Raw genomic sequence first — 10,960 nt, 5'->3', positions numbered from 1 at the left:
TGCATGTAAATAACACGTACAAAAATATTCACAGCTTTTCCTATGACACTCAAAAATGCGCTCAGGAAACTAGTTGGGTCCTTGATGATAACTTGCACCAGTGCGGTCTGGACCTTTTCCTGTTGGAAAATGAACCTTTGCCCCAGTCCAAGATGACAACAGTAGCTTCAGGACCACTCTGTGAACGTTTTTAAGTCACTAACCCAGCCAGAGCCCAGACTTTGGTTCAAGTCTGGGCTCTGGCTCCGAACTCTGAAGAGATCTGAAAATGTCTGTGTACTAATGCTCCCCATTCAAACAGTTGGAGCCTGAGCCCATCATACTTAAAAAGCCTGTAGTTGCTTGAAGTGGTGCTTCAACACTTACAGTTTTCACCTTGTCATTATGGGCTATTGTGTGTGAATTTTGAGATGAAAAATGAATTTAATCCATTTTGGAACAAGGCTGTAACCTGACAAAATGTGGAACATTTATGTTGCTAGCTCCTGAATTTATGAGGTTACGAGAGGTCGAAAAAAAAGGATGAATTAAATCGTACAAATTTTTGAACCTGTTTACTAAGTGTACTAAATATACAGCTCAATGCACCAACTTTAATGATCTCATCTGAAAATGGAGAGGCATGTGTCTGAAAAACACATCTGAACATGTGCATGTTTGAAAACAAACTAACTGATAAGTGATACGGCACATTTTTAAAGCTCCCATGGCCTCCACAGAGGCACTGAGGCCACCACACTGGAAACTCAATCAGATTCTAAACCCACAAGTTTCAGTTCTTAAACAAATCAATTAACAAACTGAAGCTGCTAAAAGGCTGCAACAAAGCAGTAACAGTCTGCAGGCACATTGTGCTGTGAACTTGTGTCACAGTGTCATCTTGTATATGCAGCCATTACGTAAACACATAGCACCGACTTTACATTGGAGCACTAATTCCACTGCCTATCGTGAAAACAGGCGCCATGGTGCAGGCTGGACTGGGACACGCACTGGGACAGCCACTTGCACTTGGCACGTGTTCCTGTGCTGCCATGATTAGTACATTTTCTACTCTCGCGCAGAACTTAAGAGGGTTTTATGCTCATGTCTCATTCAAAAAAGCACTTTTTTTTCTATGCTTATGATTAACAGTCACAGCTCACACTCAGTGCTATTAACACATCAGTTGTGGTGCTTGGTACCCAATCATGGAGGGTGGGGATAATGACATCTCACCAATGACCTAATGTCCTGGCTCCACCTTGCTGTAGCAATTGTTTTGTACCTCGTCGATCTCTAGTTGTGATAGTAGTTACTTCTTCCAGATGTTGGAACAAAGCTACTAGTTGTTTCACCAGAAGTGTAAATGTTGGATTTCCAAGACTCCATAGATCCCATATCCTCTTCATGCATCTCTTTCGCTGGAATTACTTGTTAGTAGCATTCAAAAAGCCCCATATTCTCATTCAGTTCAATTACATTTTATGTACACAGCGCCAATTCACAACAACAGTCGCCTCAAGGCGCTTTATATTGTAAGGTAGACCCTACAACAATACATATGGACCCAACAATCATATGACCCCCTTAAGCACTCTGGTGACAGAGAGAAGGAAAAACTCCCTCCAGCAGGAACAGGCTCAGGGAGGGGCGGGGCCATCTGCCGCAACCGGTTGGGGTGAGGGGAGAAAGACAGAAGACATTCCTTGTCTACTCATGTCTTCTTGTTCCAGTAGCCAGTGTGTCCTGGTTCTGTCACACCTGACACAGTATTTTTCGGACCATAAGGCGCACTGTCGGGTCTGTTCACATAAATAAGGCTCACCGGATTATCAGGCGCATTAGCGAAACAAAGCAGTCAGATAAGTCAAACTTTACTCGACTCATTCTTCTTGCTTCCTCCACTTCTGTACCGTTGATTCATTAATGTTGAATTCTCTGGCAGCTGCTCTATTCCCCTGTTGTTGCAGTATATTAATGACTAACCTGGTATTGTGGATGGATTATCTCAGTTATTCTCCTGACTGACGTTTGGTCCGTTTACAGCATCCTGCCATGCGACTGCATTTGTCTCTAACCATCGGGAACCCTCACGTTATTTTTTATCGAGTGGAAAAAAGTTAGCGTTCATCCTCCAGCTTCACTGTGTTTATGCTATGCTAACATAGCTGTGTCGCTACGATCACGTAGCACATCATTATATAGCAGCTAGCCCAACTTCAGTAACCCTACAAACGTCACTGCTGTTTAGTTTTCTGTCTTCATTTATGTTGGAAGTGATAGCAGAGCAGAGCTGTACGTTTGAATTCTTTCAGAAATCTCAGTCAGAACATGCTATATCATGTTTAGGTGGAAACTAGCGAGCTAACTTCCTGCTAACTGGTAACTCTGTTAAATTAAATAAACTCTGTTTTCATGGATGCTTGCATGTACAACTTAATTGTTACACCTGGTAAAGCAGCAACGCTGATCATTTTATTAAAGATGAAAGAATTTAGACAGTTTTGTAACTCTCAGTGATGCCGAGTGTTCGTTTGGCTTTGGGACCTGAAACAGACGGAGTTTAGGACCCAGATTCCTCCGTGAGGCTCTTGACTACGGTAGCCGTAATGCTCCAACATTCCATCCAGCGGTGCGGCTTCGTAGCTTAGCAAAGTCGTACTAAAACATTTTGACAGATTTCTGAGCGCCGTGTACATAAAATCAGTTCGAGGTCAGTAAGCACAACCAGAATTCATACATAAGGAGCACTGCTGATTTTTGAGAAAATGAAAGGATTTTAAGTGCACCTTATAGTGCAGAAAATACAGACCCTGACTACATACTGGTCAGAAGTTGAACCCCAGAGCCTAAGCAACAGTAGCTTCCTGTTGGCGGTGCATCAGCAGCCCTGACAGCTAAGATGTTGGTTAATTCGACATTTTGCTGCAGTTTTCTTTTTCTCTGTTCTACAAGGCGCATGAGTTCACAGCGAAGGTAGAGAAAGGGCTGGTTGTACTCATTGGTTCATTTTCATTGTCAGTGCTTGTAGGGCCAGTGGCCCAGTATGCCAGATTACCAGTCCAGCACTGCTGTGGTGCGACAGAAAAGGGGGGAAGGAAATGAAAGCAAAAGAGGATAGATATTTACATTTTCCCACAGCATCACTGCACCATGTCATCTCCACTCTGCCATAATATGCCCAAATTTCCAAATAATTTCTTCAGCTGTTAGACTTCTATTAAGAGCTCGGCTCTGTTCCAGATGACATTTAAACCATAATTTTTTAGGGCAAAAAGTGTTGCAAACATGGTACTGATACAGCAGTAACAGAAGCGTGCAACAGTAGAGTGGGGAAGGAAAGAGGAAGGTAAGCCACTAACCTCTCATGGGTGTGCCTTTCTCCCTTCTAGCTCATGTAAAAAGGAGGAAAGAAAGAAAAGACAAGAAAGAAGGTAAAATCATCTTGTGTTGGTAACAGAGAGGAAGAAAGACGCTTGAAGGTGACACTGAAATGATGAATTACAGCTATGATAAAGTTTGATATAAGTATGTGATTGAAAGGAACTCTTCAACAAAGCAGAAGAGTGTTTGAAACCCATAACCTGAGCACTACATCAATCACAGCATAGTTATTCATATAAATGAGATGCTCAGTTCAGTTTCAGTAAAAGGAGGCATCTTGCTGCAGAAGAGGTGAATTATTTCATACCCTGACTTTGAGGGAAAGAGTTGTTGAGCTGTTCCATCACTTCCTCCAGCCCAGCTGCATCTTGGGATGGGCTGGACAGCTCATCATCACCTGAAACAGAAAAGAAACAAAGCGTTTAAGGATAGTTGGACGAGTACTGACCCGAGCACACGTATGCACACACACACACAGCATGAAACACACATGCAAGTCTTTAGCGTGTGTGTTGTCTCATGTAAACCGATGTCCAAGGTACATCTACAGGTACTAGAAATCTATTTATATCGTCTATGCGTCACAAAGGGTGGATGCAAATTAAAGAATATAAAAGGGATGTGTGGGTGTTTTTACCCATTGTATCAGTAGTTTGGCTGGCCGCCACACGCAGCAGAGGGAGAGAGGAGTCGGAACGCTGAGAGGAGGTGGATGGCGAGGACAGAGCTGTGCCGTTTACCTTGGAATCCGTCTGAGGCACACATGACATAAGGACAGCATCTTTTATTTGCTGTTTGTACACTGTTGTGCAGAGCTTAGAGTCAGTCATAAATACAGATACATTTACATATTAAAATAACGTGCAAGTTGAGGTAACGTAGGTTTTTTTCTATAAAGAGATAAAGATAAAAAAAAAACAATATGTCGAGTACAACACAAACAAAACACAAGAAACTGGCAGTAATACGACACAGAGCAGAGACGCGTGCACCCTGCTTAGTCTCAGCTCTTTGCTCACTGATGAAAATCAGAGACCATCAGTATCTTGTGCTACTTGGAATTGACGCCCAGCTTAAGAGCATTTTATCGTCAGCAGATATTGAAGAATAGTCTAAACTCACTTGATCAAATCCAGTAAAGTTTAACTGTCTTTTACCTTGTTAGGTAGTATTCCTAAACATCTTAGGGAATACTACCTAACAAGGACTAACAATAGGCTAGCATACATGTGTGGGCCTTAGTTTTTCCAAATACAAACAATAAGAAATATTCAGAAACACCTTCACCTGCTGAGGGTTTCCATCAAGAAAATGGTGATTAGATCCAAGCAAGTAAAGAAGAAATAAAAACAGAGTGGAAGAAGAGTGGACCAAGGAGAAGAGTGAGCTTCAGAAGCAGAGAAAAGAAGAAACCACACCAGAGTTTACTGAACTTCAAAGGAAAGCTGGAGACTAAGTCAGCTGACCAGAAGGGAACAGATGGGTTAACATCTATTGCGTTCAACTTCGTGTCTTTGCAATTCAGCGCAACAACGTGATTGGATGTCTCAGTGGGTGTGGCCAGATGCCTCTCAGACGTGATGTGACGCCCAGAAACAGAGGGAGGGTAGAAAGACCAGATATAAAAGTTAGGTGAAGAAGAAATACAGGTTTTTCCCTTCATCTACTGCGAGATGAAAAGATCAGGCATAAGATGTTCAGTTAAAAAATTCCAGCAGAGATGTCAGAAGGATTATCCGCTCCCCAAACTGTGAACCTGCAGATTGGGTTCGTGTTTTTTGGCTTTTTCGCTGCTCATTTTTGCCGTGTTAGAGTATGGAATCAAGAAGATTTGCATTTCCACTTGGAAATATAGAGATATGCCAAATATCCTTGGGCAAGATACTGTGTGAATGTGAGACAGAAAGCGCTTTCAGAATTGAATTAAAAAACAGGAGCTCACTGTATGGAAAAAATGAGCAGACATCGAAAAGTTAGAGATTGTCCTTTTGTCTCAACATCTCACTCATCCTACTTAAGCACTGACTTTTTATGTTTAATAAAGATATTATGCAGTGTAGCGATACAAGCTCATGAAGAATTAGGACATTAGATTTCTCTGAACATAGTCCAATTTATATGGATTTGAAAATTCAAAACAACAATAAATTTTCATCCATCCATTCGCTTCCGCTTCTCCTTTTCAGGGTCGCGGGGGGCGCTGGAGCCTATCCCAGCGGTCATAGGGCGAGAGGCGGGGTACACCCTGGACAGGTCGCCAGTCTGTCGCAGGGCCAACACACAGGGACAGACAACCATTCATGCTCGCCTCCATGGACAATTTGGATTACTCAATTAACCTATCCCCACAGGCTGCATGTCTTTGGACGGTGGGAGGAAGCCGGAGTACCCGGAGGGAACCCACGCAAACACGGGGAGAACATGCAAACTCCACACAGAAAGACCCCGGCCTGATGGTGGAATTGAACTCAGGACCTTCTTGCTGTGCGGTAACAGTGCTAACCACCGTGCCACCGTGCTGGAAACTTTACATTTACTGAAAGGATCGATCCTTTTAATGGTCTTCTTGGACTTGGCAACCCTATCCCTAACCCCTAACCCTATTTCTTTGTGCTAAAAGGAGAGCGCCACAGAATATCCAGTGGTTTCACTGGTTCTATTGATTTATCTGATCATGCTCTTCTTTCAAGCATTGTTCAAACTGGTGAGAACCCAAACAAAAAAAAAATGCATATGAAAGGAAGGCAGAACAATCAAGATTAATAGAGCTTAAAACGCAGCGCAAGGAGGGAAAGAACCAAACCCTGATTACAAAACATAAATACACTATACTCACAGGAAATGGTAAAACGATGGTATTCACAAAACAAAAAGTTTATGAATCAGGCCATAAATCAGTCAAACTATTAGCAAGAAAACCTCAATAAACAGCAAGTAGACAATACGATATACAAGATAAGAGATCCAAAGTCAAAAACTGTACAGTATCCCCTCAGGTAAAGAGTTTGGGTCTCAGAATGATGGATTTTTATTTATTTTATTCATTTGCCCCCAGAAAGCCATCAGCTGGATGAATGTCTAAAATGCAGGAGTCCATGTTTGCTAAACAACATTTAGACAAGCCTGTGAAATACTGCGAGAACACAGTCTGGTCAGACCGAAACTGAACCGTTTGGATGACAGACACCATTCCAAAAACACAAACACAAAGATGAATAGTTTTCAGAAACTGGAACAGTATAGAGATGTCCGTAAATGTCTGCGATTCTCTTGCTAGCATGTCCTGCTACTGATGTCCCTTCGCCTGGCGTGCTTGAATAATTGCCAGAGGTCGAAAGACATCCACACCACAGCGTTCTGACACACGCAGATGTCGCACACTCTCACCGGCTTGTTCAGATCAAACTTGATGAGCACTTGTGGCACAGTAGACGCCCACAGTGGCGGCAGCGATGTTGTTATGGGCTCTCTTTGCAAAGCATAACTAGAAGGCAACTGCTTGGATGCAACCTGGTGGCTGAAATATGATACCCTGATTACTCCCAGGTGAGCCCCGCCCCTCACAACAGCACAGGCTTGCGTTTCCCTTCACATGGGCCAGGAGTAGAACTGTGTTCCCTCTGCTGTCAGCTTTGTCCAGAGGATATGCAGGCATACGCTGGAGGAACAACTCAAAAATGGCAGCAGCATTTTCTTTGCCTTCATGGCACATACTGCGGTGGTGACTGACTGCCGAGTTCGACAGTCTCAGCATCAATGTTGGACTCTGTGAGAAGGACTCTGACATTGTGAAGGCAACCCTGCATCACAGCCAGATGCAGAGCATTATTTCCATACTCGTCCTACACACCCGACCATTTCCTTGACTTCCTTTTTATCCACTGGAACGTAAACTTGGGCCGACCCAGAACCCAACACCACTGGGTAGAGAATGGTAACACAGAAATGTGGAACTTGGAGTGTGGTTAAAGTCAAATCAGGATGTGTGCATACCTGCTCCAGGAGCTGTCTCAGTCTGTGAAGCTGGGACTCCAGCTGTTTGTTGTGGTCCTCCAGTATCTGCATCCGGGCCTCTAGACGGCCTTTATGTTGCCGTAGCAACTTAGCCTCAGCGATAAGCTCAGCATCACGTGTGCACTGTGGTGACACTGGTAGCATCTCCGGGGGCGATGGCAGTGGGGAAAGACCCTTTCTGTCGTGTGTCTTCTTCAGACGGTCGTACTCTGCTTGCAGTTTCCTGCACAGATGAACAGAAATGAGGTCACTTCCTACTACAAGCTCTGGTAGTGGGCCAGGAACAGATGGATTCGAATGAGGGCAGTGAACCTTTCAACCAGATTATTTAACACAATCCTGAAGAGTAAGACGAAGCCTGAGCAATGGAAAAGGAAGCAATTTCAAGAACAAGGGTGATGTGCAGAGCTATAGTAGGTACAGAGGATGAGTTGATGAGCCATACCATGAAGCTATGGGAACGATTTGTTAAAGCTAGCGAGGTGAAGGCAGAAACAAAAGAACAAGACTTCTTATTTTTATTTTAATAAAAATAAGATGTATCACAATCTTATTATAAATGAAGCCACACTTGTGTCTGCTGTGGAAAAGGAATAAATGAGTATGATGTGGGCATCGCATTTTACAGACTGTCCTTTCAACCGACAGAAGACTTGAATCATTTCTTAGTGTTTGTGAATGATTTAAAGTTGTGCCATCATTGTATAATTGCTCATATTTACATTACGTGTGACTTATGGCGCGTTAGTTCAGTTTAAATAAAGTTAAAGAGACAGGATGATGATTCAGGCAGCAAAGGTTAAGTTTTGGAGCAAAGCAAAAAGAAAAAACCCAAGAAACAGTTCTTAATGCTCGTCAGGGACAGTTACTTGTTGTTTTGTCCCCTGACTAGATCTGGATTTTCTAGTCAACCCTAGAGGTCAAATCTAAAATCCGTTAAATGTGTCATGTGACCGCTTTCAGATTCAAAGCTGAGTTGTGTAGACTGGAGTGTGAGGCACAGTAACAGGATCCACTGACCTGTTCTCCTGCTCCAGGTCATTAAGGACCCTCTCCAGCTCTCCCTTCTCCTCTGTCTCCATGGAGATGAGGATCTGGGCGGGGCTGCGGGGCTGGCTGAGAGGAGAGCCTTGGTTCAGAGACTGGCAGTAGTGCTGGATCAACATGTGCTCGTCATCGCTGCAGACACACACACGTCAAACATACCCACCAATGATGCACACACATAGCAACAGAGATGCCAGTGCACGTACACACAGACACACACACGCACGGAAAATGAAGGAAAAAGAAAAGCAATTGAATGAAAGAGCAGCAGCTAAACACAACAGCACCACAAAAGAAAGAAACATGAAGAGCATGGAGACAGAGAGAGGGCCAGAGCGATCTCCTGTCAGGAACACTGGACTGGTCACACGCTGCCAGCTCTGAGCAATGAGTTCTGTGGCCTGAAGATTCAGGAGCATTTAAATAGGTCAGGTTTTTAGCTATGGCGCTCACTGCACTGCTACCATGAATATTATGGGATATGTGCTTCACCTTCAACATGACTGCTGATTTGAAAGTGAAATCCTCTTCAGGTAAAGTGGACTCTCAGCTGTCTTTAAACTTTTTATTCATGGACCACACTTCATCAACCAAACTCCATATTGCACTTTATGTGGATGTGAAGCCCGAAGCCGTTTTTCAACTTAGCCTTAGTTCAATTTCCATGTGTGCTGGACTACTTTTAAATGTTGGTGTTTGTCAAGGAACTAACAGGGCTGCAACTTTTTTTTGAAAGTGGTTAAAGCCCACGCCTACGCAAACTCCAGGCACAGGTAAGAACACTACTAGAACAAGACTATCGTTCCATTATTGTTACAACAGGTAAGGTAAAGACGCACAAAAGGAACAATAAGTTATCCTATACTGAGGAGTCCTTAGCTTTAAATCTGGTACCAGGTACAACCACCTAACTTCTCCTGCCTGTCCTGTCTTCCACACATCTTCATCTCCAAGTGAAATCATCTCACATCCTTTTCTTTAATCTCCCTGGAAATCTGGACTTCTATCTAGCAACACACTCTGTGCCAAACTCTTTATTTCCTGATGTCTGTTAAACTAATAGAAATGATCTAAAGGTTTAACAGACTTTACTGCCTTTATGCTCGAGTGCAGCATTCGTTCCGCCCCTCTTTAACCCCCCGAGTATAAACACTAACTGATGCCACTGAACCAAAAGTAAAAATGCAAATGTGGGGAGTAAAAGCCAAAAGCTGTCAGAAAAATAAATACTCAAGAAAAGTACAGAAATCTGAAAATTCTATTCAAGTACAGTAACAAAATATTTGTACTTTGTAACTTCCCACCTCTGCTTAGTTACCTTTAAAAATGGCTGGTTTCTCACACACACACACACACACACACACACACACACACACACACACACACACACACCAGCTTTAATGCTACAGGTGATCTGTGATCTGATTCTAAGCTTTATGCTAAACAGGTGTGAGGGTGTTTAATACTCTGTGTTATAGTTATAGCAGTATCAGTTATTCAGAAATAATAACCACAATCAACACAACATCATTTATCTGTTGTTTCTCACCCTTTTGCTACCTCCAAACTTAAACATAGCCTCATGAGCCCCTGTGGTTGTGTAATTGAATAGCACAGCAAAGAGTGCTTGTGTGAATGTACAAGTTGTGTAAAGCGCTTTGAGTTCTCAGATCAAGTAGAAAAGTGCTTTATAAGTCTTCATTATGACCCAGCCTCTTTGATTTCACTGTACGTGTGTTTGTATTTGGAAGAAAGAGGGACCTGTAGCCCAGCGGTCCCCGACCCCCGGGCCACGGGCTGGTACCGGTCTGCTAGTCGTTTGGTACCAGGCTGTGAGAGTCGAGGCTCGGGTGTGAAATTTATCGTTTTCAGGGTTTTTAACGTTAACTCGGTTCCCCTGGGTCTTTTCCCGTGTTGTAGTTTGTGCATCTTATTTTGAAAGACATTTTTACATGTTACCATAGCGACCAGAGAGCATTAAGGGGCAGAGAGGAGGATGTTACTCTCAGTGTTGTTGGTGCATTTCTAGAGGACGCTGCTAATAAAGTTACACAGTGAATTCACGTTTATTATTATATTTACAAAATACCAGTTTCTGTCTCGGCCGTATCGTTTTATTTTGTTGCAATCGTGTGCCACGCCTTAAAGGCCGTGAAAATATCTACTGTCCGTGACACAAAGGCACCGCTGCTGTAGCTGATGCCATCCTGGTGCCATTGACCTCTTTCAGGACTTGTTTGGCTGAATATTATAACACTATGTGCTGGATCTATATTTCCTGAGGTGGCTACTGTCACCACATATTGGGGCAACTGCCCATTTAAGATTTTGCGTTTAGCTTTCTCATTAAAATGTAGCCACTTTTGAATATTCAGTCCTGCCGATCAGAGCAGAGACAGTAACCACTACAAGTTTTGTCGTTGCTGTGAGGACTTTGAAAACATACAAACTTTTACTGATGTATTAATGCATAAACATGCTCCTGTCATACTTGGACATTTAAGAGTGTGGGTATGTTTATGTCTTGTGTAGA

The 10,960-nt window shown here is 43.0% G+C and overlaps 1 protein-coding gene across 1 annotated transcript in view; it reads right to left on the bottom strand.

The window, feature by feature from the left end:
* The window catches only part of dmd (dystrophin), a gene marked incomplete at its 3' end in the record, with an annotated part of 309,815 nt that overhangs the window by 1,906 nt on the left and 296,949 nt on the right, over positions 1 to 10,960 (bottom strand). Inside the window, 4 exon segments of the mRNA XM_042226291.1 lie at positions 3,674 to 3,763; positions 4,004 to 4,118; positions 7,360 to 7,603; positions 8,401 to 8,559. Coding sequence (XP_042082225.1) covers positions 3,674 to 3,763; positions 4,004 to 4,118; positions 7,360 to 7,603; positions 8,401 to 8,559 — 608 coding nt within the window.

Source organism: Haplochromis burtoni, unplaced genomic scaffold, assembly GCF_018398535.1.
Source record: "Haplochromis burtoni strain Fernald_Lab_line unplaced genomic scaffold, NCSU_Asbu1 Contig_205, whole genome shotgun sequence".
Taxonomy (NCBI): Eukaryota; Metazoa; Chordata; class Actinopteri; order Cichliformes; family Cichlidae; genus Haplochromis; species Haplochromis burtoni.
Note: the sequence above shows the minus strand (reverse complement) of the source record. Positions and strands in the feature narration are given on the sequence as shown.